Source organism: Telopea speciosissima, chromosome 3 (assembly GCF_018873765.1).
Source record: "Telopea speciosissima isolate NSW1024214 ecotype Mountain lineage chromosome 3, Tspe_v1, whole genome shotgun sequence".
Taxonomy (NCBI): domain Eukaryota; kingdom Viridiplantae; phylum Streptophyta; class Magnoliopsida; order Proteales; family Proteaceae; genus Telopea; species Telopea speciosissima.
This window is the reverse complement of record NC_057918.1, coordinates 5,050,837-5,077,684: the sequence shown is the minus strand read 5'-3', so window position 1 is coordinate 5,077,684 and position 26,848 is coordinate 5,050,837. Positions and strand designations below refer to the sequence as shown.

The 26,848-nt window shown below is 38.0% G+C and overlaps 1 protein-coding gene across 1 annotated transcript; it reads left to right on the top strand.

Moving 5' to 3' along the window:
• Positions 1-1,724: 1,724 nt before the first annotated feature.
• Positions 1,725-25,006, top strand: LOC122653876 (actin-related protein 3-like). Its single transcript, XM_043847833.1, has 9 exons — positions 1,725-2,051; positions 2,139-2,601; positions 9,865-10,011; positions 12,183-12,275; positions 12,493-12,612; positions 14,027-14,137; positions 23,346-23,471; positions 23,648-23,746; positions 24,280-25,006. The coding sequence occupies exons 1-9, from the start codon at positions 2,002-2,004 to the stop codon at positions 24,358-24,360; spliced, it is 1,290 nt and encodes a 429-aa protein (XP_043703768.1). The 5' UTR covers positions 1,725-2,001; the 3' UTR covers positions 24,361-25,006.
• Positions 25,007-26,848: the final 1,842 nt, after the last annotated feature.

Below are 26,848 nucleotides of genomic sequence, written 5' to 3'. Positions count from 1 at the left end.
CTTACAAATGGCTTTCACCATCTGCCTTGGAAAAAAGGGACCAAATTTTGTTGACATGTAGATCCATGGGTTCTAACACTCACACGTGGTGAACGCCATCCTCTGATATTTCTTAGTCTGTTATTATATTAACAATCTTAAATATCAAATTAAGAACAGTTATTTAATTTATTGTTTTTTGTGGGGGGAGTTTTTTTTTGGGGGGGGGGGGTAAAGTCTGCAAGTATTCAACGATGGGAAACTCCTCCTGCTAGTACCTCTAAGATCAATTGTGATGCAAGTCATTTACCCAATACTAAGAAGTAGGGGTGTCAACAGTCGTGTTCGGTCGGACCTAAACGGGCTTTACCAATTTATATCCGCATCGTTTATGGGCTTTAACCAGACTTCCTATAATCGGGTTAAACGGGCCTTAAATGGGCTTTAGACGAGCTAGTAAACAGTTTTAACTCTAAAGGGGCCGTGATAGAAACTGTTTTTTAATTATTTTTGGGATTGCAAGGGTCAACCAATGTTGAATTCGTTGGCCCATTACATGAAAATCAATGGCTTAATGAGCCATGGAGAGGGTTAAGTCATTTAGTCGATTTTGATTTTGTGCGAGGGAAAATGGAGCTATGGAGGGTTTTGGGGTTAGAATAAGTATTTCAAACGGGCCTGAAGGGTCAGGCTTAGTCAAGTTAAAGAGGTTGAGCTTAAGCGGGCTCGTAATCAGTCTGGTCGGTTGGGTGACCGATGGGTAAGGGCCTCACACCTGGAACAACCAATTATAATCGGCTTGGGCTTGAGCTTGACATGTTTATTAAACATGACGGGTTAGTTCGGGCTTTAATCAGTCGAGCTCGATCGGGTCTGAAAATGACACCCCTATTAATAACCATCGCGGCAGTCCTCTATTGTTTCTTCTCATGCTTTGGTATTTTTTTCAATTTGCTCCAAAAGAGTTAAACAATATAGCACTACTCATAGCAAGGAATATACTATCAATAACATGTACGATGGTTTGACCCAATTCCGATCCATGTATTGAGTAGATGTGTTATGTCCTCATAAGTTCCTCACGTCAATCATCAATAAAGTATTTTTCCATGAAAAATAAAATAATAAAATAAAAAATAAATAGAAGAAAGAGGGGATCAGGTGGAGACCACTGTAGCCTGGGACACACCTAAGATGTATTATTTTTGTGTTATTTGTTTGGTAATTTTTTTCGTGGAAAAGAGAAAACCTTAGCCCATTGTTGAGTAAGATTCGATGGAATGGAAAAGGACGAAGGTCCCATTATTTTCCTCGTACTTCGGGTCTTCGCATTGTGGAGCGGAGGCGTGTGCCGTGGAGCAACGGATTCCTCGCTCTTAGGATGACTACTGGGCCTGGCCATGCTATGGCTATGCTAAGCATATGGGGTTCATTTACATCTCATAAAGTTTTGTTTGTTTTATAGGGCCGAAGGGTGAAGCCCACCATCGGTCGATATAAAGATGTGGTGCCGCCCAGTGGAGGGGTAACGTGGACCGTCAACGGTGACGTCAATTAGTAGTGTTGTATTAATCAACTTTTAACAATAATAAATAGAAATAATTAACAGTAACAAAACACTTAACACTGCAAGCCGACTAGTCATTAGCTAAAACAAAAAAAAAGAAGAAAGCAATTCATTAAGAAAGGAAGCGAGAGAGATTGTTAATGTTTGATACTCTGTTAAGAAAGGAAGCGAAGCCATGATGTTGTTGTTGGTGATGATGGAATGAAATGATACGATGATAACGATGATGATGTTAGTCTGCAACCTCTTCGTGCGTGGTTGAAATGGATGGGGGAAGAATCTGCTTCAAGCTACAAGGGTGTCCGTTGAATCGCCGCTTTCGCTTGGAATCGACGTCGAGATCTCCTTCTCTTTGGCGCTTATCGAGTTGCCCACTGCGATCAATATCATGAAACCATGCCTTAAACCATTTTCGGATCTCAGTCGCAGATCCACCTCTCCCCCTTGTCGCTCTAATGGACGCCGCCGCATCTCGTCCCGCTGTTGTCATAGATAACGGCACTGGGTTCGTTTACATCATAGTCCTCATCTTTCTAGTTTATTATTCTTTTGTTTCTTGTTTTATGAATTCTGTTTCTTTATTCGATTTCAGTTATACCAAGATGGGATTCGCCGGTAACGTTGAACCGTGTTTCATCATTCCTACCGTCGTCGCTGTTAATGAGTCATTTGCGAACCAATCGAGGAATTCTGTCAAGGGAAGCAATTGGCTAGCCCAGCACCGCGCGGGCGTGATGGCAGATCTTGATTATTTCATTGGAGACGAGGCTATTGCACGATCTCGATCCAGTACTACTTACAATCTTACTCACCCAATTCATCATGGTCAGGTGGAGAATTGGGATGCTATGGAGCGCTTCTGGCAACAGTGTATCTTCAATTACTTGCGTTGTGACCCGGAGGACCATTACTTCCTTCTCACCGAGTCTCCCCTCACTGCTCCTGAGAGTCGAGAGTACACCGGAGAGATTATGTTTGAGACTTTTAACGTGCCCGGCCTTTATATTGCGGTGCAGCCAGTGCTTGCTCTTGCCGCTGGGTACACAACCTCAAAGGTGGGTACACAACCTCAAAGGTTGGTAGCCTTTGGTGCGCGTCTTGGAATTGTTGCCTATCTGTTTTTTTTCTCCCGCAATTCAAAGTTCATACGTTTCAGTTTCTTATGAATTCTCATTCTGAAAATATACGTTTTAGATATGCCGTTGGTCAGTAAATATTTTCCAAACCCTTTGGAGGGCATGGTCAACTGTTCAAAGGTTTCGATGCAGACCTAAAATTTATGATGACATCATTCCAACCATTGAAGTGCTGTGTCAATGAAGAAGTGCACTCTTCCAAGGGTAGAATAATGTGCTTAGTGATAACCTTTATGTTGTACAGATTCCCTTTAGCTATTTTGCATCATGCACCTACCATATGCATCAGATAATAGGAGGGAATAGAATATGTTATTGGCCTGCAGGAAACAGGGTTTTCAAACTCTCAGCAGAAAACAGGGTTTTAGGTTCTGTCAATCTTTTATTTGGTAATAAGTTTAAGGGAGGGCGTTTCCTGTCGAGTAGTGGAGGCTACACGGGCAGAAAACACCCAATGATTATAGAGAAAGAGAGAGAGGGCGATAACGGAGGCTACTCCCCCTGATAAGAATCATTTCCCCTAAGTTTGATCAATCTTTGTGAATAAGCAAGAAGACAGCTCTGGTTTAGATGTTTTATGAATGGGTGATGCTATTTTTTCGTTTTTTTTTTGGGTGGGGGAGGGGGAAGAGGGTGTGGGTATGTGGGTGACATCATTGTTGATTTGTTTATTAAATGGCCAAGGGCTGAGTTTGGGCCAAGAGGTTTTGTGTCGTGGAGCATGGTACCCCCTACAGTATGTTGGATGGAGCCAGACTAGGTGAATATTTCAAGAAAAAAAAAGGGTGGGCTGTGGCCAGAGATGAGCTTAAAAGGTGTTGGGGGCAGGGTTAGAGAGGTTTGCAGAAGATTTTTTTTTTATCATTGTTGAGAAAGTGTCTTAATAGTTGTTCTGTAATAACTATGGTGAGTGATGTGGTACATGTTGTATACTTTTATGTTCTATGAGTGAAATTTCTTCTTGTTGTTCTTTGTAAAAAAAATAAAAAAATCTAAGGGATATGGTTTAATGACTTGAAGCAAGAAGGAGAGGGACTTGATGTGGCTGATTAAGATGGTTGTTGTAGTTGGTGATTGGGTGGAGTTTGGGTTCAGGATTGAGAAGGTTGGAGGAGATCAGTTTTTAGGGATCAACCAATGATTGAAACTTCGAACCCAAAAAGCAGGTAAGAAAGAACAAGGGGAGGAAAAAAAAAAAAGAAAGAAGAAAAATTAAAGAGAATATAAACAAGAAGAGAGTTTCTGCTAGCTTCATGATGGCAATCAAATGTTAAAGGGGGTTGAACACCTTTAAAGGATATGCATAAAGCACCTAGGTGGCTATGGTATCTAGAGAATCAGCACACGCACAATTCCTAGAGCTTGTATAGATATTCATGTTCCCACATTTTACATTTCCAATTCTTGCCGTATCTGCCTCAAACAAACTTTGTAATGTAGTCCTAGATAGGTAGGAGGCCTACTAGGAGCCAAACAACAGGATCAAATAACAAAAAGGGTTGCTGGTTCGAATGGACAGCACTAGGATTTAGGTCAATTCCTAGGGTTAGGGTTGGATATTGGGAAAGGGGTTTATAGGGTATTAATGGGCAGGTCTAGGGGGTCAATATGGTATAAAAATAATAGGATTTGGGAAGGTTTTAAAATTCTGCAGTTCTGGACAGAATTGTGTTGCAGGTTTTGGGTTTTAATGGAGTGAAGGAATGGAGGGGATAAAGTGGGAGTTTGGGGCTGAAACTTGGATCGAGTGTCGACAATGATGTAAGGGATGTATGCTGAAAGTTTGGTTTGAAACTGATGGACAGATTTGGAGTTATGGAGGTTTCCTAGTAGAAGTAGGAGAGAGGGGTAAAACTGTAATTTCAGACAATTGGCTGGGTGGATGGTGCTGAAATTTGAATCGAGTCTCTCTTAGGGTTTGAGAAAGACTTGATCAAATTTTTAGCGATTCTAATGGTTAGATTTGGCTGGGCAGAATTCTCACGAAAATCACCTTGTATGTGACCTTCTAGAAGGAAGAAGAATAGTTGCAGAATGTCTTACTTGTTACAGTTCTTCAATGGCAACAACTTTGAAGATGAACAATGGGGTCTCCCGATCTTCACAATGCAAGGAGATAAGTAGCAGCCCTCCCGATCTTCACGATGCAAGGAGTCGATTGGAGATCCACCAATCCCTTCAACCTTGATATTACTCACAAGGCAACCTTGATATTACTCACAAGGCACACTCACGATGGAGCAAAGGCAGCAACAAAGGCAGCAAGCATAAAGCTAATTTTTATTAATCAAATTCGTATATAATGCTGGCCTCCCTTACAAACTTATATAGAAGACTCAAAAATAGACTTAGACACTAAAAAGGAATGGCCTAACCTTATCCCTAATCTATTAGGCAACTTAAACTGACTAGGAAACTCAAATAGACTCAAAATAGAGTCCTAATGACTTAAAACAACTTAAACTACTTAAAATAAAGAAGATTCCCTGTAGCCCGAATAGGATCACTTCACTTAAATTAGACCAATTGAACCAATTGGATGCAACCAATTTAAACCGGCTCAATTAAAAACACACAATAAAACTAAGTATTGGGCTAATCCCGTATGCAACCTATGTACCCCTATTTTAGGCCCAGAAAAGTGGCCTATTACATTAGAAACCCATGGGATCAAAGGCCCAACATGTATGTAACCCAACGCTAGACTTATTTCTAATGAAACAAGCCCTATTTGGTGATGAATCTGCATCACTTTGATTCTTTGATCTAATTACAAGAAATAAACTGTTATATTACTATAACTAACCTTAGACAATGCAAAGCTGACCCAAATAATGAAAAAGACAAAAGTAAAATTCAATACCGAACCAAAATTTATGGCCTAATCTTCAAAATACCCATGGGACATTGAATATGGAGATTTCGAGTATGTTCAAAATAAAAAACCAGTCAAGCTGCTCTTATAGATTTTGATGCTTTGGTATTGGTGCACTGATTTTAACAATTGATAGACCAGTAGACCATGGGGCTATTTTCACCTGGGAAAGAATTAGTTTCAGGTTATATATAATTATTTATTGGGAAAAGGCTGGGTATGCTAGCGGATACTGTAAGCTAGCACCCTATGTTTCTATCTCTCTCTTCCTCCCTTTGAGGGGTAAGGGAGTCATGTCAAAGGGGGGGGGGGAGAGAGAGATAAACACATAGGGTGCTAGCTTATGGTATACCGCTAGCATACCCATCCCTCTCCCATATTTATTTATTTACTCATCTAATATATTGATCTATGATTATAAATCTAGGATTTTTCAAAAGCTACTTAGTAGTATTCTGGACATGCTTGTCTTTTCCTTCTATAAGAATTTTTGCAGGTGATGCCTGTGGTGGATAACTGGTTTGAAAATTCTCAATTGGCTCTGATGAACGTTGGGATTGTCATTGCTTACAGAGATCTGGACTGATGACAAAGTTCTTTTTACAAATACCACTTCTCATAGAAATCAGCTGATCATCAAGAACATATTTAAAACCTCTTTCTTAAGCTTAAGAACATTTTTTAAACCTGATTGCTTGTCAAAATCAAATCTTCCACATTGAAACAACAATACCTTTTTTCCCCCCCATATATATCATCTAAGATGTAAGCATTGTTATAAAACATGGGCATTTCTGCTTATTGAATGAAGCTTGTTAGATTTTTCTTTAGGAAATTGTTCCATTCTTTGTTAGGCGTCGCCTTCTCTCCCACTTCAGAGACATGCAGGCAAAGTACTGAAATTAGCTTATTTTGGGGTAAATGGGTCTTTGGATGGTTTATGTACGTATTCGGCTTATGGTTCAAAGGGTTTTAATGGTAATGGGCCTAAATTTGTAGGTAGTATCTGGGATCAAATTGGAGTCTAGTTCTTAGTTCCTTTTTTAGTTTGTATTTTTATTTTTTTAAATTTCCTAGTAGTTCCAGCTAGCTTCAATCTATTTGAAGTTTCTATTTCAGTCTAGTTCGATATTAGTTTACTACTGCTGGTCGAATTGTTTAAGCCTATTTTTAATTCCTATTTTCTGTTTTAGAGTTCTATGTGAACTAGGACTTTGAGTATGGATTAAAGTTTCTGTTTTTGAGTAGTTCTGGAGTTTTATGTATAGGTTTGTAATCCTGCCTTTGGAAACATACAAATTTTATGAATAAAGCTCTGAAGTTTTCTCTTCTTTTGACCAGTGTGGATTAATAGTGCATGAAGATGGATTTCCTCTAGTCTAAGGTGTATTCCTTAGAGCCTGTTGATTCCCTAGGGTTTCTTTGGGTGAATTCCTCTCAATCTTTCTTCTTCTTGTTACTGCTATCAAATTGGACTTCAGGCTACTGTTCTTACACATCATAAAAGCTATTTGACGGATCAGAAAGCTTCTGTTCTTCTCCACTACATTCTGGCTGTTCTTTATACAATTCTCTGCAAAACCATTGCTTTCAGATCTCTGTTTTACTGTTGCTTCTTTAAGTTCTCATCCATAATCAGTTCTGGGAACTCATAACAGTCTCTGTTATCAGTTCTGATTTCCTTCTTTTAGCTTTAACTTTTTCTGAACAGTCCTGACACATCCCTTGTTCCTGGTATCAGAATCTGTCTTGAACCATAGTTTTTACCAGTTTCTGTTATACCTATTTTCATGCTAGATCCGCCAACCCTTTTAGTCTGTCCATAACCCTAGTGGAATCCATTACCTTAATCCAAATTAGAGTTAGGGTTTCAATTTTCGCATTAAAGCCTGTGGTGTGCATCACCTTTAACTTATAAGATTCATTGATAATCATGATGATCCTCCTTTTTTCTTCATGAAATTTGATATATGGCATTCAAAGCATTCAGCTTCCTTGCTAATCTTTGCACTGGGCTCCCTTGGCTAAAAGAACAATCTTAAAAGGACTCCTTCTTCTAGTACTATTAAGTATTAATACTCCTCCATAGCTTGGTTGATGTTGCTTTCCATATATTTTTTCGATCTAGCATATCTTAAAACCATTTGATTTGAAATGCCTGACATGGTTGATTACTTGCTATTTTCCCCTCTCTAATCTATTGAACAGAACACTCTATCACTAGCAGCAACATACACCACAGGACCTCCATCTTCTGTCTATCATCTCGTGCATCAGGAATGAACTGAATGTTGATCCCCGATGTAGGAGTAGGACAGCTGAGTGTTGACCCGAATCTTGATCGAAGTGTGGGGCAAAGATGCATAAAAATGGATATAAGCAAAAGAAAGAAGAAAAGAAGAGCAGAAAATAGGCCTAGGCAATCACAAAGTACTGAAGGTAGTAAGGGTGCGACAGAACGAGAATGCCTTGTTTCTAGGTGCTTGGGCGAGTAGTGTGGTAAGTGAAGTGAGTTAAGGTAGTCAAAATAAAGTGTAAGTGGTTGATTGACAAACTATTCTGGTGAGCACACGTTCTTATTGTTCCTAAAGCTCTAGACCTCGAAGATAGATATGTGTTTGGTCAAGCGTCTACTTTTGTGTTCCTATGCTATAACTTGGAGTTTACCAAAAAGCACACTTAAAAGTTAAAAGCCATTACATCTTCATGGCAGAGAAGTATTCTCTCCAAAGTAATAGTACAATGCCCACTACACTTCATAAATTGAAGTACCACACTACCACAATGATTATATGTAGAAACTCTTCATTAAACTATGACTTAAAAATAGAAATCCTGTCAAGAGGCACAGATAGATACTGTTTCAGTATTTTTGCTGCCCAAATCAACTTGGATTGGGAAGATCTTAGCCTCGTTGAGTAGTTAACTAGCCTTCACATTACACCAAAATTGTGTTAAAAAACATGCTACTTTTGACCTCTGAAAATTGTCCCGAAGAAAAGTTGTGGAAGTAATACCTAGATTCAAGTTGAACATCTAAAAAAAACAATTAGAACAACTCAAAATTAAATTTGGAACTAAATTGACAATCCAAACCTAATATAACCTGCACTGAATTTATTATACGCAAACTCAACCCTGAATAAAATCATCAAGCATAAAATTATTCAAAAATAAAAAAGACAAAATTAGAAGTCAGACATGATTGGAAATCCCAAGTTTTCTACCCTGCATCTGAGGATTTGTGCTGCAATAATAGAAGAGTGGCAATACTTTATAGCATGAAGTCTACCAGGTTGCATTCCATATTCCCATGTTCCTCGTCACCAGGGGGCTAAAGCTTTCCAGTTTATATGTGGATATGCAATCTGAGAGCTCTTTCTATACAGGTTGTCGATGAGTAGTTGGGTGTTGATGCAATATTTGTCTAGGTTATAACTGAGAAATTATTACCCTTGGGTCTAAGAAGCTTCAGTGGAAGGAGCAATAACACACTTCAACATCATATAATCATGAGGATGATTTTATATGACATTTGTCTCTCTGATAGTAAAAGCAATTTATTGATAGGAAAGAGGTCTACGATACCATCCTATCTCCATATTAGTACTGTAGAACAAAAGCAAGAAATCCTTTATTCAAGAAAGTTACCTTGTTTCTTCTTATCACAGAGTTACTATATTCTCTTAATTCTTTCCTTGTTGAAATATGATTGCTGTATCTTCTGAATTCTTTCCCAATTGAAGCCCCAAGATCTCCTTTTCTCTCCTTGCTGCTATTTAGGCAGGTTCCACTAAGCCATAAGAGGTACTTTTGTTCCTTCATGGCCAATTGCTCTAAAATCTATCCCTTTGCTCTCCAACATTCCATGTGACCTTATGGTTTTATTAAGCTCCTTTAAAACAATCTTGAATTGTTAACATGGGAATGGACCCTCATCCCCCAAGTTCAACTTCTAGGATAAACGCGAAGGTGATTTCAAATTCTGCTGGAAATGAGGCTTGAATCCGTAAATTGTGTTAGCTCTGGTGATTCTCCTACTCTCTTTACCACTTTCCCAGGAGAGGTTCCAAAATTGTAATTCGTTGTTTGTGGGCATTGTATTTCATTCTCTCTCTACATGTAGATGTGCTTGCACATGCATTTGCTTTTGAATATTCAGGATTTTGTTGCTTCAATTAAAATGTGTGTGTGCATGGACTTGTGCATGTGTGTGTGGCTATTCATGATTTTGTTGCTTTTAGTGATCTATTTGTCTTTGTTGACATCCTTGCGTTTTAGATTGACCTATCTATACCTTCACACAGTGTGAAATGACAGGTGTTGTTGTGGATGTTGGAGATGGGGCCACTCATGTTGTACCTGTTGCAGATGGTTATGTTATTGGTAGCAGTATTAAATCTATTCCTATTTCTGGGAAGGATGTCACGCTCTTTATTCAGCAGCTCATGCGGGTAATGCTTGGTTATACTTTTCTACTTCTTTAGTTCTGTTTATGGATTTGATTTATTTTGTTGTTGTCAGTAGTTGTTAGGATATGGGAACCTGCTACATAAGTTTGGTACTTCAACTGTTTCATATGTTATTGTCGTTACTCCCACCATGTTTTTATTTTTTATTGTTAAAAATGAACCTAAATGGTGTATTCTGACAAATTTTACTGTAAGAATTCATGAATATTGCGCTTTTCAAAATTTATTTTTAAAATTTTTATTTTAAACAACAGACTCTTCATTGAATTTGGAAAGGTGTGAGTACTAAATCATGAATACTTAAATGTAAATGCTAAAAGATGATATTAGTTTAACAAGGTTAAGATCATGTTATCAACATATAAGTCATTATACACGTACCCACACCCTCCATAATGTAGTCCTAGGTTTGAATAGTCAAACTAGGAACCAAACCACGATCTTTTATCAAAAGGTGAATCAGTTTTAGGGTAAAACCAGGAGAACAATGTGGCGAGAAATCATATGAGAAAACCAAGAGAACAATGGGAAATAAAACATATGGAGAAACCAAGAGAACAATGCGAACCCAATTATATTAGGTTAGGGATGGGGTAATAAATCATAGATTTTGTTAGTAGAAGAATTACCGCCAACCTCAACCATAGAGTTAAATTCAAGTAGAACAATAATGGAGAGCTTCAAAAGAGAACCAAAACAAACCACCTTGGTTTCCCACCGCAAGGTGTCAATCAGATCAAACACCGATGCCACCAGCCTTGATCAATCACAAGATAAATTTTCAATGGAAGAGAGCAGCAAAAAAGCCTTTTCATTATCAAAATTCGTGTTCAATACTTGCTCCCCCTTACAACCTTATATAAAAGACTCAAAAATAGACTCATACACTAAAAAGAAAGGCCTAACCCAATCCTTAACCTATTAGGTAACTTAAACTGACTAAGAAACTGAAATAGACTCAAAACAGAGTCCTAATCCAGCCCCACTAAACACTTAAAAGAAAACTACTAAAATCACTTAAATTGAACATTGGTTGAACCAGTTCAATTTATGAACAAAAACACCAAAATAAATCTAAGTATGGAACTAAAACAACTAATCCCGTATGCAACCCTATTACCCATACTTTAGGTCCATACAAGTGACCTATTACATAGAAAACCCATGGGATCAAAGGTCCAACATGCATAGAATCCAACCCTAGACTTATTCCTAATAAAACAAGCCTATTTCGGTGATGAATCTGCATCACTCTACCTGTACCCATGTATTGGATTTCAAGAAGTGAACAATCATTTCCCTGTTTCAAAATGTCTGTATGCTTATCTATATGTGGGTTCTTGGCTAGCATCTATAAAAATGAGTATTTTTGGGGCAAACTTTTCAGCCTGAGATCATGAGGACCCAGAGTCAGGTCAACTAGATATTGAACTGACAGATCATTTCTGACTCAATGGAACATGCCCTCCCATCTTGGCATCTTCCCCACCCTCTAAAACAAAAGGTGTATAACTGCAAAGGGAAAGATGTTTCCCCCAGAAAAACAAAAAATGTAAGGGGAAAAGAGAGAATCTCCAAAATTATAAAAATGTAAAACGGATGAGGTGGGTGGAAGGATGAACAAGCTGAGGTGCAGAGCCCAGTGGTCATGGCTACTTAAAAGAAATCTTTTGTCAGGAAATCTGCAATAGGTATATTCTTTCTTGGGCTACATTTGGATGGGATTCTGGAATCTTTTGTGGTTATAGAATCTAGATTCTTGCTCATCTCTAAGAATTTGCCTAAAAATCACAGATTGTGGGATTTACTGATCACCCTCAAGAATTGCCGTTCAAGATTCCCAACTCCAGAATTGTGGTGATTCTTAACTTTACATTCCAGAATTAAGATGATAGTGTCCACCTAAATGTGACAGTCAACTGCCCGATTCTGATTCTGGCTCAGAATCCAGAATTAGAATCCCATCCAACTGCGGAAGCATTATGGGAATGAACACTTAAAAGTTACTGATGAATAAGTTCCAGTCCAAGATCAGTACAACCTTCTTCAATTTGTTGATAAGTATCATGATATTGCTACAGCTGCTTAGCCCAGACTAGATAGCTGTCTTGGGCCTCATATTTGTCACTCATTTCTGACATTGTTTCAAATAGGAAAGAGGAGAGCATGTGCCACCAGAGGACTCCCTTGAAATAGCTCGAAAGGTGAAAGAAATGTATTGCTATACTTCTTCAGATATTGTCAAGGTAATCTTTACTCTCTTATAAGAACTCTGAGGGGGGGGTCTTTTAGTGTTTGGTGTGAGCATGCATGTTTTTTCACTTTTATTTGGTCCACACAGATGACACATTTCCAAGTTTTGCAGCTCATGTTTTGTGCAGCATCTTATATTTATATGGCATGAAGAACTCCTTGGCTCAATGGAGATTGGATCTTTATATTCACAATTCTTCCATGTTTCAGGAGTACAATAAGCATGACCGGGAACCATCCAAGTACATCAAGCAATGGAGAGGTATTAAACCAAAAACAGGGGCACCATACTCTTGTGACATTGGCTATGAACGCTTTCTTGGCCCTGAGGTTTGCTTTGCCTTTTCTCCTACTATGTCTTTTAGACATATCAAAATGTACTTAAAATATTAATATTTTGTGCAATTCCTGAATTTAGGAATTTTTTTTTGTTTATTTTATATTTCAAACAACCTTTTTGTAATTGTAGCCATAAGATTGCTGATATCATTTGACTGGTCTTATAGAATCTTTGAATGTAGCACATTCGGTGGTACTTAAACCATGATGATTCCATCAACCAGCATGTGCTGCTTGTGTCATGGTTTTGAGACTATCTCTTCACGTCCTAAAGTTATTGAATCTGTATGATGTAGGATTAGAGTTCTCACTACAGGATGAGTCCGCAACTAGTGAAAAGCACCGAATAACCTTGGGTTGCAATTGGCTAGGGTAAATTAGGAGAGATAATAGCTGCTACTAGGTCTCAAACCCTGAATAAGGATGAGAGAAAACTGAAAAATGAAAAGTATTGTTTTATGGTGAAAGTAGGGTTAGGATTTTAATATATGGAATCTGGATGGAAGGATTGGAATTCATGTTCAAGGAAGCAAGAAGCCAGGACTACCAGACCAATGGCTTTGGACAAGTGAGAGGCAAGAAACACTAGCTTCCCCTTGTACCAAGCTTTTCTGCATCTATGCTTCAGTCATGTAGAGAATGCCATGGTAATTTAAATTGTGAAATGCTATGTGACCTAATGGAGCTTTGGAAATGATGGAGCTAACAGGTCTACTACATTTGATTGACAAGTTCTAAGCTAGGAAAGAAATTGTCCTGGCAACTCTAAATTATGTGGCTTGAAGTTGGAGATGTCTAAAGTCTAAACAACTTTTCTGCCCCTTGAACTCACTGCTATATATCATGTATATTGCTATACCCATTTTCCGAAGACGGGGTTTATTCGAAGTGACATAGGAAACTCAAATCTTCAATTCTTTGCCTCAAAGAGGTTGTGTACCATAGTCTCATGAAGGAAAAGATGAGGGAACATGTTATATGAATTGCCCCATCTTAGGCTACTGTTTTCTTCATTAATCAAAATTAGAGTAGAAATAATTCAGAATCGAAAGGAGTGAATCTAAACAGAGAATTTGGCTGATAATTGTTACAACCATTCTTATCTCAAAAGCTTGAGCTGCTAAGTAAGGGCAGCAACAATGTGTATCAACACTAATTCCATGCCACTTAATTTCCAAATGTAACATATTGAACCATGAGCCCATTTAGGGCTTTCTTAAGGAAACTAAAAGTGAAAAGTTGGAATTATAAAACTATTTAGTTTGTCTACTGATCCTTACATGTTAGAATTATGATAAATTCTGGTAGTCGTTAGCTCCTCTTGGCCCCACCTAATCTTGTTGGTTGGCTTTTATGGCATTCTCTGCTGCTATCTTGATGATAATGGGTCCAATATTTCATGCAGATCTTCTTTAATCCTGAGATTTACAGCAGTGATTTTACGACTCCTCTACCTGCTGTAATAGACAAGTGCATTCAATCATCACCAATTGACACAAGGAGGGCTCTTTATAAGGTAAGATAATTATATTCTAATGACATATTGACCTTGTTTCAAAGATCTAGGCCATATTCACTAGTAAAGAAAATTTCCATATTGGGCATCGTGGCATGTATGAAGTCTTGGTTGTCTGTATCCTTTATGCACACATATTATGTAAGTCACTGCTGTGCCAATCACATAAAAGGAAAAAGCAAAGAGTGCCTTAACAACGAGCTTTATATTTTCTGGGTATTAGTCAACTAAAATCATTCTGATGTTCCCTTTTCCTCCTTGTGATCAGTGCATCAGTGGTTTTCACTATGTGGAGACCACAGAAGATATGCTTGCTTATTAGAACTTAGAAGTTGATATATATTTTTATATTTCATATACGTCATAGTAAAAAAGTTTCATGGGTGGCTCACCCACTAGAGTCTATGGATAGGTGTACATAGTTCTGCCACATGGAAGAGAGATGTGGCAATTCTGACCATTGAACAACTAGGAATGGTCCGGATTGGCCATGTGTCAAATTTTAGTCTCAAATTCAATCGTATATCCTCCCATGTTTTAGCTTGCACCATCTTTGTAGTCTAAGATTAGTGTGCACCCTCTTGGCAGTCCTGGATATTTCAGTACTTTATTTTGCCACATTGCCAGCTCTGTTCAGGCTGAAACTTGACAGGGGAATAGGGAACCTTGGGCTCTACTTGTCCATAAGATTTCTTGATGCAGATTAATCACAAAAGTTGGGGCTTGTTTAGTGGATATAAGCCTTGGGTTGGGTTTTATACAAGTTGGGCCTTTGGTCCAATTGGTTATCATTGTAATGGGCTTAAAATAAGGGTAGACCTAGGAATACGGGTTTTATTTTATTATTTAGTTTTAAGTTAGAGTCCTAGTTAGAATAGGAGTTGTTTAAGTTTTTTATTGGACAATTAAGTAAATAGTTTGATTACTAGTTAGTTTAAGCTATTTCTAGTCATGTTAAAAATTAGAACTTGAGTCTATACTATGTAGCCAGCCACTCTGGACATGAATTTGTGAAATATGGATTAAAGGTATTCAGCTATCTGATTTTTGGCTCTGTGGATGCAGTGCTTACTGCCGTAGATTCAGTGGTGTTACTGTGTTAGTTGGTGGATTCCTTAGTGGAGGAGTGGAATCTCTTCACTGGTTTTTGTTGGATTCCAAACCACGGATTAGGTGGATCCCTACCCCATTATCTTATTGTCCTTCATCTTTCTTTCTATTTCTTCTCTATCATCCAATTTCAGTTGAGAAATTTTCACTTGGTTGGCCTTTGTTCTCAGATTTCAATTTCTGTTTCAAAACCCTGAACTTCTCTAATTGAATTCTGGTTTCCTAGTTCAAGTCAAATTCAATTTATTTTTCAATTCGATGACCCCCAGACCCTGCAGTGGCGTGAGCCTCGTGCACTAGGTACGCCCTTTTTTTAATCTGTTCTTGGTTCACTATTATATTCTGCAATCAATCCTTAACCAAGTTCTGTTTTGAAATCCCTAAAATTTCCCATCGATTATGCAGTTTTTGAGCTTTCCTAGTTGGAGTAGGTTTACTCCATAACTTAGATCCAACCATCATAATTGGATCAAACTTTGAAGACCTTAACTGCCGAGTTCTGTTTTGAACTCTCTGTTGGAGTTTTCGGTTACAGTTTTAAGCACATCCAAACTGTTCTGCTTAAATTATTAAATTTTCTATTTTCTGGTTGTACTTCTTATTTCCTACAATCCTGTTGAGCTAATCCCCCATCGGGTTTTCCCTGGTTCAGAATTAATCTTCATAAATTTTGTCCCGTCTGAGATGCCACGTAGAAGAGCTAGGTTCCTGTCCATAGACTCCATGATGAATGGAGCCACCCATGATATGATGCAGCTCCAAGAAGGAAGAAGAAGAAGAAGAAGCCTGAAATTAGGGCTTGAATAGGGAACCATAGATTAGGATTTATTATTTTCCATACTTAGTTTATTTTCTTGTTTTTAGCATAGTTGTCACGGCGTCACGGCGATCCAAGTCGGTGGAGGGGTGTCACGTCGATATATCGACATGTCGCCCGAAATGAGCATGTCGACCATGTTTTATATTTTATTTTCTCTATTTTTAATGTCATTTAGTATGCTATAATATATGTCCTATAACATCAAAAATCAACATGAAAGTGTACTACTAATATACTATGGTTTAATTCATGAAAGTGTAATATCCATTAGTGTATATGAAAGTATGAAAATATAGATTAGCCTATCAAATAATTGAAAGCAATAGTAAAAATCAAATGATAGGCTAAGTGGCTAACCTGTTTACTGAAGTTTGATAGCAATAGTCTTTCTTCAGTGTGTGTGATTTGGAGCAAAGCAACCTGAACAAAGTAATAGGTATATATTAATATATATGAATTTGATGAAAGAGGAGAGGAAATTATGTATTCAAAAGCAAAAAAATAATTTAAGATAGATAACTGAATATAGTATAATAGTAATCAAAGATCAAAATTTAAAGTCAAGTAATCAACCAAAATACCAAATATAGATAACCTTAAGTCCTTAACTAATCTTCAAAGATCAAAGTTTAAAGTTCAAACTTCAAAGTTTAAACAATCCACAATATCCAAAAGGTCCAAAACTAATTAATTATCATATTCATCTAAAAGATCTGCATTTGGCAGATTTTCTTGTCGTGGCTCTTCGACACCATCATAGTCATCTACGACATTCTCGTCGTCATTCACATCATCTTCCTCTTCTTCCTCGTCTTCATCTGGTTCAGAGTCATCCTGAACATTAGCCATCCGTGAGCTACCTCTCCCTCTTACCATGTCCACGGCGTGAATATGTCACATTGACTCTAGAGGTTGATGCTTGAGTTCTCCTTGGTCGGATGGGGGCTTCAATCGATGCCCCCATTGTTCTACCAACATCGTCCCACGTGAGATCATCATTGGGATGGACTAAATCTTCCACTGGCTGGGTAACCATCCACTCACTAGACCAATCCAGCTCATCAAGAATTAGTGGATCATATTTTTTGTTTTTGCCTTCCAGCTCACGTCTTTGTTGAAACCTTTCTTGGAGGCGGCTATTGTATTGAACATAGACTAGATCATTCAAACGAGAATGTTCCAGTCTATTCCTCTTCTTGGTATGAATCTGAATTCATAAACAAGAGAGAACAAAAAAGTCATTTTTCAATAAAAGACATTACAAAAGTGAAAAAAAAAGTCTACAAAATAAATTAAATGTAAATGTAATCATGTAAGTTAATACTTACAAACTCAAATGTGCTCCAGTTGCGCTTGCAACTAGAAGAAGAGCAACAGAGGCCTAATATGCGTCGTGCAAGCTTTGAAAGCTCAAAAGCACGACCTCCATTTGTACTCCACCAAGTAACTATAAAAATATAATAAAAAAACTGAATTAATAGTAATACATCATAGACATAGTAGCATACAAAGTAGGTACAAACTAAAAATACTAAGTTACTTACTAGGATTTATGGTTGTCCGTTGTCTAATCGCCATATCCCTCCCAAAAGAACCCTTTGAAAATCTATAATCATCAATTTGCAAAGTTATCTTGTCTTGTATAGTAGGGTCATCCACCAATCTGGTCATGACATCAATCAATGAGATGTGTAGATTGGCAATCAGTTCGCCATCTTCACTTTCCTTGAACATGAAAAATTTTCCGGGATTAAGAAATATTGCGGCTCTATACAATGGACGCTCCATCTGACACTCCCAACGCCTGTCAATGATATTTATAGTTTTCTTCCACAGCCGTTCTTTATGTGCTAAATGTTCACGGATTTTCTTTTTTGCCTCTTCCATAGCAACATAAACCTCAGCCATAGCAGGCCTCTCATCACCATCAACAATCCTCAAAACAACAATAAGTGGCTTCGATGCTCTAATAAAATCTTCCACAGTGTTCCAAAATGGTACAGCAAACACCGTTTCTTCCACTTTCTTTCCAGCCTCTGTCTTTGACAAATTGGAACCCTTCCACTCATCATAAATAAACAAATGCTTCAATGCATCCTTATGCTTAATCAAACTCTGACATGTCAAACAAGCAGTTGCAAATCTAGTAACTGCAGCTCTCACAAGATCCTTTTGTCCAGTTCTTTTCCTCATTGCATCAAGAAGACGTGTGTGCCTGTAGATGAAGGTGGTTATTTTTTTTGCCTTACCTATCACATTCTTAAAGTCTTTCAAACCACCTATATCCTCCAACATCAGGTCTAAACAATGGGCTGCACAAGGAGTCCAGTATAGCTTTCTTCTCTTTTCCATAAGCATTTTACCTGCCAACTTATAATTTGAAGCATTGTCAGTCACAACTTGAATGACATAATCCTCACCAATCTCATCAATCTCATCAATTTTGCTATCAAGCAATTCAAATAGCATTTGTGCACTTTGAACCATACCAGATGCATCAACAGATCCCATGAAATAAGTCCCCTCTGGACAGTTAACGAGAAAATTAATTAAGTGCCTTCCCCGTTTATCCGTCCATCCATCAGACATAAGAGTGCACCCATACTGCTTCCAATACTCTTCATATTTTTTCTTCATCTCTGCAGTTTCATTCACAACATTTCTTAACAATGGCACTCTCACTGGATGATATGAAGGTGGAATATATCCAGAACCATATTATGCAATAGACTCGCACATCACCTCAAAGGTCCTTGCCTTAATAGCATTGAATGGGATACCTTGCTGATACATCCACTTAGCAATGTGATAATCAACTCTGGCTTTTTGTTCTGGTGTCCTAAAACGGTTCTCTATAGAAGTCTGAGTAGAACTACTATTATGCCTCTCATTGACTACTTGCTCAGGAGTCCGTCTAACATGAGCATCCATGGGACCCCTTACTTGAGGCTGAGTAACCTTTCTTTTCTTAGCAATTGTCCCAGAGCTAGGAGCCACCCTAGCAGCTGTAGGAGTCTGGGATTGTCCTTCTAGTGTATCTTCTGATTGTATTTGCCCTCCAACTTCTACAGCATCATCATCACCATCATCATCATCCAATACTTCTGTAATTTGTTTCTTCTTTTTTTTATTTAGAGCTTCCCTCCTCACTTGAGAAATAGAATCATTCGTCTTGGTACACTTAATTATGTCTCCATATCCACCCACCAAATGTTGCTTCAATCTTTTAATTCCACAACTCATTTCTTTGCCACAAAGGGTGCATTTAACAACATTCTTGTTTGTTAGATCTGGCCAATACCCATACTTCCACCCAGGGTCATTTGATTTGGCCTTTCTTGCTAGGTCTTTGCTTGGATCATATCCTGGAGTAGCTCCAGTACTTGCAATATTTTCACCCCCACTATTAATTGGTGTAGAACCATCCATTAGTTGAGTGAAAGAGACTAGTAGACTACAAAGGTAACAAAACAAAAAAAAAAACAATTAAATTGGTTTTTAGCATATTAACATTAAGCTGAACTAGGATGGAAAACAGTCAAAACACAAAATCCAAGTACTGGTTTTTAGCAGATTAACATTAATGGATGGAGGGGAAAAAAAAAACTGAAATTATGGAGTTGAATATGTGCTTGCTGCTGTTGTGTGTGTGACACTGTGAGTCTGTGATTGAGACTGTGAGTGAAATCAGTGAATAGTGATGGACTACTGGGTGTAATAACTATTAAATCCCTCCCCCCCCTTGTCTCTCGACTCTCTCCCTGTCTCTAATTGTGTATGTGTGGGCCTGTGCCTGTGTGCCTGTGTGCAAGGTAAGAAGAAGAAAAATAAAAACAAACACCTTCTCATGTGATCGTGCAACCCGCAATCGCAAGGCAAGAAAAAGGAAAAAAAAAAAACAGAGATAGTTCGGCTGTAATAAATCCCTCCCCCTTCTGTCTCTCGACTCTCTCCCTGTCTCTGTGTGTGACATCGTGTGTATGTGTGCACTGTGCAGGCAAGAAGAAGAAAAAAATGCAAGGCAAGAAGTCCCAAGGTTTGCATGATCGTAAGCAAGCTAGTTGCAAGGCAAGAAGAAGAAAAAAAAAAAAAAAAAACCGAGAGGACTATGGTTACAGCTCATCGGAATAAATCCCTCCCCCTTTGTCTCTCGACTATGTCCCTGTCTCTGTGACTGTACAAGCAAAGAAGAAAAAAGAAAAAAGAACATAAAAACCGAGAGGAGTCGAGGACTACTAAATGAAATAAATCCCCGCCCTCTGTCTCTCGACTCTCTCCCTGTCTCTGTGTGTGTAAATGTGGCTGCAAGGCAAGAGAAAAAAAAAAAAAACACGATACTACGGGCGTAATCACTACGAGGCTGGGAGGAGAAGAATCAAGAAGAAGAAGAAGAGGTCTCGCTGGGAGGAGGAAGCAAGGCAAGAGGGAAAAAAAAAAAAAAAGAAACTATTGGATGTAATCACTACCGGGAGGCTGGGAGGAGAAGAATCAAGAAGAAGAAGACGAGGTCCGCCTGGGAGGAGGAAGAAGATCCAAATTTAAAAAAAAATAAAACTTTACTTACTTGGAGAGTTGGAGTCCTGGAGATTGCCGGAGAACTGGAGAAGTTCGAACTTCGAACTTGTTCGAAGGCTGCCGAGACTCGAGAGTTGCAGGAAGCGAGGAAGTTACCGTTGCCGGAGTCACGATCCCTCTCCTCTCGATTTTCCCTTTTGCGATTTCTATTTCCCCCCATTAGGGTATAAGTTATTATGTTTAATATTTTCAAGTTACACCTCCAATACACATTAACGAAAAAGCATCTAAGTTATTAAATCGTTTTAAAAAAATATATATATATATATATAAACCTGACTTTTATACATTAAATGTACAAATATCGGTCGACATACCCATATATCGTGGTATGGCGTCCATTGCGACGCTAGCCATATCGCTCGATATTTATTCATATACCATGGCGGACCTCGATATGCCCTTTCCCCCAGCGCCAGGACGCCATGGCGGTGCCATGGCGATGTCATGACAACTATGGTTTTTAGATTGAACCGGTTTAGAGTTGGTTGCATCCAATTGGTTCAATGGGTCTAATTTAAGTGAAGTGTTCCTATTGGTTAATAGGCTCTTATATCCTATTGGCTAATATGGAATCTACTTTAAATTAGTTGTTTTTAAGTTAGTAAGGGTAGTTAGGACATTTACTGTTTTAATTTAATTAAGTTAGATTAGATCTCTCCCTTCCACGATTTTAGAAGGAAGAGACATTAATTTGTACTAGGATTTGGCTTAGGCCTTTATTATAAATAAAGTAGATCATGGAGGGCTTCCCCACAGAATTTTGAATTTAAAAAAGGACAGATATCGTGGCTGCTTGCTGCTGTTCCTTGCTCCCTTATGAGTGTATGCATCCTTGTGGATTTCAAGGTGAAAGGGTGGGTGGATTCCTACGACTCTTTACGCCGTGGCGGCTGAGAGGATATCTCTTCGAAGGTGGTTTCATCCTTCAAACATTCAAGCTATTGCCAGTGGATTCCAGTGTGAGTTTGATTTTAATTTTCTGTTTTTATCTTTCCTTCCCTTCCCCATTCGATCCCCTTTTCTTTTTCTATTTTATTTTCATAAACCCTGGGAGGATCTCAGTTCTGTCCAGATCTGTTTACCCATCAGAAATCATCCAAACTTTGACCACAGCCTCCCCTCACCATTGTCTATACTCGATCCTGACTGCTGCCCCCATCCCTAGTTAAAACCCTAATTTCTGTAAAAACTCCATTAACCATTAAACCCTAAAAATTATAGATTCCACACTTCTAACCATCAAAACCCTCCCATATTTGGATCGAACCTCCCTCTCACAGTCCCCTAACCTCGATCCCAAGCCCAGCCCTATCCATCCATCTAAACCCTAGCTTTAGTGATTTCCCTAATTTCTAAAAACCCGAAACCCTAATCCTAATTCTGCAGGAATTTTAAACTGATCCAAATCCCAGTATTTTTATATCAAATTAACCCCCTAGACCTGCTGATCATTACCCTATATTACTTCCATCCATAACCCTAGCCTAAACTCTAGATTTGCCCAAAACAGCCCCAAATCTGCCCCAAACAGCAGACTTGATCAGAATCTGATTTCACCTGGTTATGTTCATAATGTATTCCTGTTTCCACCAGTATGGAGAAGAAACATCCCCACAGAGGAAGGAACACCAGCATGTGTACTTAAATTTTTTTATTTTATTTTATTATATTTAAAATATAGTAAAACACAATTCATTATTTCTAATGAATTTGTTGTTGTCTGTAAAAACCAGCATGTGATGGGAATTTATAATGACTAATTGGATTAAATATGTGGCAACTTTACGTTTCTTGTTAAGACTTGAGTTGTAAATGACCTATTGTGAGCTTTATCAGATTTTTACAGTTACTTGGTTATTTCAGTTAAATTGAGCATTTAGTTGTGTGGCTCATATTTTTAAGGTCTCAGATGCCTAAATGAAAAATACTGCATAGTATCACTTGTTCACCTAATTCCAAGTACCGTCCTTGCTTCGGTGGAAAACAGTGCATGGAGGTTCCTGCTTAAGGAAGGTCGGAAGGTTGTCTGGAGACACTTTTGCCCCTTGATATTTTCATGTAAGGTGTAATTCGGGGGGGGGGCTTTTCTTTGTACATCCTTTCTATTAGTTTCTTCTTTTTTTTTAAATAAAATTTTCCATTATTGATATGAATAACTAACATGTTCTTGGCTTTGTTATCACGAATGCAAAGGAAAAAAAAATCATAGAAAGGTTATATGCTTATTTCTATGGTTACCAAATTGGCTGTAATCTTCATTAAAACAATTTCTGTAGAGATCAAAATATACACCAAAATTGACATTTGAAACTATTGACATTTCCTGTGTATGGGGACCACCACTTGATGTTTGTTGAGTCTCTTGACCAGAATGATTTGCTTGTCAGGCAATCTACCTTATCCAGTGATTTAACCACTTTATGTACCACTTAAGTTGTTTTATTAGATATTTCCATTTGAAATTGAGTGAACTTGGATGGTTATTAATTTATTTTCATGCAATGTGGTTGCATTTTAATATTTGACACATGAATTGTACAAATGGTGGTTTTAGCCATTTACATAACTCTGAAGGTCATGAATGTACTCAGGTACATTTCATGTGGGAGTTTCCCATAAAAGAGAATGTAATCAGATTTTGTCATATTTCTATTTTCATTGGTCCCTTCGACCTTGTGATCTTCAAATCATGTGGCTCAGAATATAGTGTTATCTGGGGGATCAACTATGTTCAAGGACTTCCATAGAAGATTGCAGCGGGATGTGAAGAAAATTGTGGATGCTCGGGTACTTGCATCTGATGCCCGGGTTGGTGGAGAAGTCAAAGTAAGCATCTCTCTTTTTTTTTTCTTTCTTTCTGGTTTTCCCAATGTGAACCTTTTCTTCCCCCACCCCAACCTGCCTGCATGCCTCCCCCCTCCCCAAAAAAAAAAAAATGAAAAGAAAAGAAAATATTAGTTCATTAATAGAAGAGGGGTGACATTTGGATTTCTTATACACAGTCACAACCAGTGGAAGTCAATGTAGTCAGCCATCCCATTCAGCGGTTTGCAGTTTGGTTTGGAGGTTCTGTACTTGCATCGACACCTGAATTCTATGCGGTAAGTACTCTTATATGGTTTGAAAGCAAGATACATGCATCAATATTAGGTTTTTAGCTAATGATCACAGATTACGATCATGTGCAGCCATGAATGTTTTCACGTGATCTGGTTATTGCAATGTGTTAATATTGTGCTTTTGTTTTACAACAACAAAAGGGGGAAAGGTAGGAACTGGGAAGTGGAAATCATCACCACTCATTAGCAACTAATGCTTGTATACTTGGAGTGGCACTTCTGTACCAGACTTCCTTTCATAGTTAGTGGGGGAGGATGGGCTACTCTTAATTCTATCTTTTTGTATGGACTATTTTATAGTTTCCTCTAACTTGCAATAAAGTACATTATTTTCTGTTAAAAGGTAAAAACAAAAGAATTGCTGCCATTGTCCTCAATCTTTCTGGCAGTGTGCTGTGATTATATATAATGTAATTATGTTTTTTTTTTTGGGTAGGAATGTAATTATGCTTCAGCAACACTTTCTGAATTTTTGGGGATAAATATTTTAAAAAAAAATTATGTTTCCTCCACAGGCTTGCCATACAAAAGCAGAATATGAGGAGTATGGAGCTAGCATATGTCGTACGAATCCTGTTTTCAAAGGGATGTATTAATATGAGGACCTGAGTTCTCTTCTTCACTTCTCTCTGAGGTATGCCTGGCTGACATGTTAAATGAACTTACCCATCAATTCTTGTTGCCATCATGTGGGTCCAATTTGTTTATCGGGTTGTTCAACTTCTGCTCTCATGTGCATCAAGAGAAGTGACCCTATGAGATCAGCTGTATGACAATAGATATTAGTCTAGCTTGTAAATGGTCTGGTGCTGTCAATAGCAGCTGGATTCTTTCGGAAGGATATAAGGTCATGCCTTGGCAGCTAAAGAGAAGCTGTCAACTTTAATCCCAGCAGTAACTTCCTTGTGAGATGGAAGCATTGCATCAGGGAGCCATGAACTAAGCTGAATGGTCTTTTTCAGTATTCAGCTTAGTAGAGTCCATAAACATTTTGTATCTTTTCCCCCTTCTGAGTTTCTGTAGTTAGTGATTATTCTTGTAATGTTGCTAGCAGTGATTCTTCATTGTATCTTTTCATGGATAGTACTATTTTTTTAATCCTTTTCTTTTGGGGGGTCGCAATATTTACCTGTCACCACTTTTTGTAGTGATTTTCTGTGTTCAAATTGTCATTTGTAACAGTTCATGATCAGTTGATCACAGTGATAATAGTGAAAACCATTAAAGTGTTATGGAAACTAACTTTGAAACAGCCATGCCTCAAACGCAAATATATAGGGCTCACCATGTATAACTGTTCAACCTAATGGCTGTTGCTTTACGTTTTCCAACTAGTGCTGATAATAATTTTGCAAAAAACTCCAAAACTGCTAAGAAAAATACGTCAAAGAATTATTTTACTAATAATTTTTAGCTCCGTTTGTTTTCAAGTAAAACCCATGTAAAAGAGGGGGGGAAAAAAGGGAGTCAAAATTATTTTACTAGATAAATTTTCTTTTGCGTGCTTTTACCTAAAACCAAACAGATTTTTGCTTAAAAAAATTACAATTGTTGGGGTTGGCCCGGGGGGGGGGAAGGGGACCGATCATTGGTGAATTGTTAGGGTGTACAGGGGTTTCAAAACCCATTTAATTGGGATAAGGCTATGTTTATAAAGATGATGATGTTGTATAAGGTTTCCAAACCCAGGCTATGAAGGCAGCGGTCCTCTACCAAGTGTATTTTTGTGCATGTTTTGTCGTCATCACCAACTTGCCATTTTAATGACAGAAGACCAGGGTGGGTATATGTGGTGGAGGATCTCACATTCATTGCACTAAAAAGGGGTGTAAGAGTTTATTTTCTTTTGGGAAAAAGAACGCTCTCTAAATCCTGTGCCCTAACAGAGGAGCAAGAAATTATCATCCCATTCCCCGTGAAATAAAAAATTACATCTATATTGATGCCCTAGTGTATGCTCTCATTGGTACATGCTAGTGTAGGGGCCACAACTATGAGGCCGGTTCAGGTTCAGGTTCAGGTTCACGTATGAGAACATTGCCGCTTGCAAATCATTTGCACAAGAATGTTCTAACTTCTAATATGTGAACCTGAGCAGAGTACAACTATTTCTTGCCCCTTTTCTTTAATAATGGAAGTGTATCAAACATTACTTAAATGCCACTAGATTTCTCTACAATGAAATGACATTTATGTAATTCTTGGAACTGTATACCGACTTTAAAGTACTACTTATTCTTGTTTCGGTTGAAATGTGACCATTGAGATGGTTGTTGGGACTTCGGAGACTGTCACCAACCCTTGTTTTGTGGTACCAATACTCAATCCTTAGTTCCTTAAGTCCAACATCTTAAGATTTTGACCATTGAGGCAACCAAAGGTATTGGTTTGGTCCGGCCAGACCAATAAAGTCATGTCACCAACCCTTGTTGCATCTAGTTTTAGTTTTAAGAAAAATTTAACTAAGCAATTAGTCTTGGTTTGGTTTTTGCAGTTGATGAAACAAATAATGAGTTGTTTTTCCCTTTGAATTATCACCTGGTTACAGCATTTGCTTCCCATTCCTAATGTTTTCATATTTCTAGCCAGCCATGCATTTCAAACAATATGACCTTGAGCTAGTACAAAGAAAGCCATATTGTTTATGGATCACCAATTTTCGACAACTTTCTAATATATTTTGTTTTTCCATCAGAAAAAAAAAAAACTTATGATTTTCTTTTCAAATCAAATTAATTATACGAAAAATCAATACTAGTGAGTGAAAGTGCATTTCAAATGATTCCATTTTTCAAAGACCCCTTCAAGGATTTTGAGAATTCGAACCCAAGTCATTTTGATCTTAGGCGAGATTCCATAATCTCATAGACCAATCACCAATCACCAATCCCGCCTAAACCACCCACTCCGATGCTAATATGTGATTATAGATAATTATTAGATAATTCATGCTTAAAATGTGCACACACAAGAATTGTGTATAAATCCAATCAGATATTAATCCTGCCCCCATAAAGATAGTCTTATTTGAGGTTTTTCCAACATCTCCAAATGTTAGTTGATTTATAAAAATCAAAACATTAA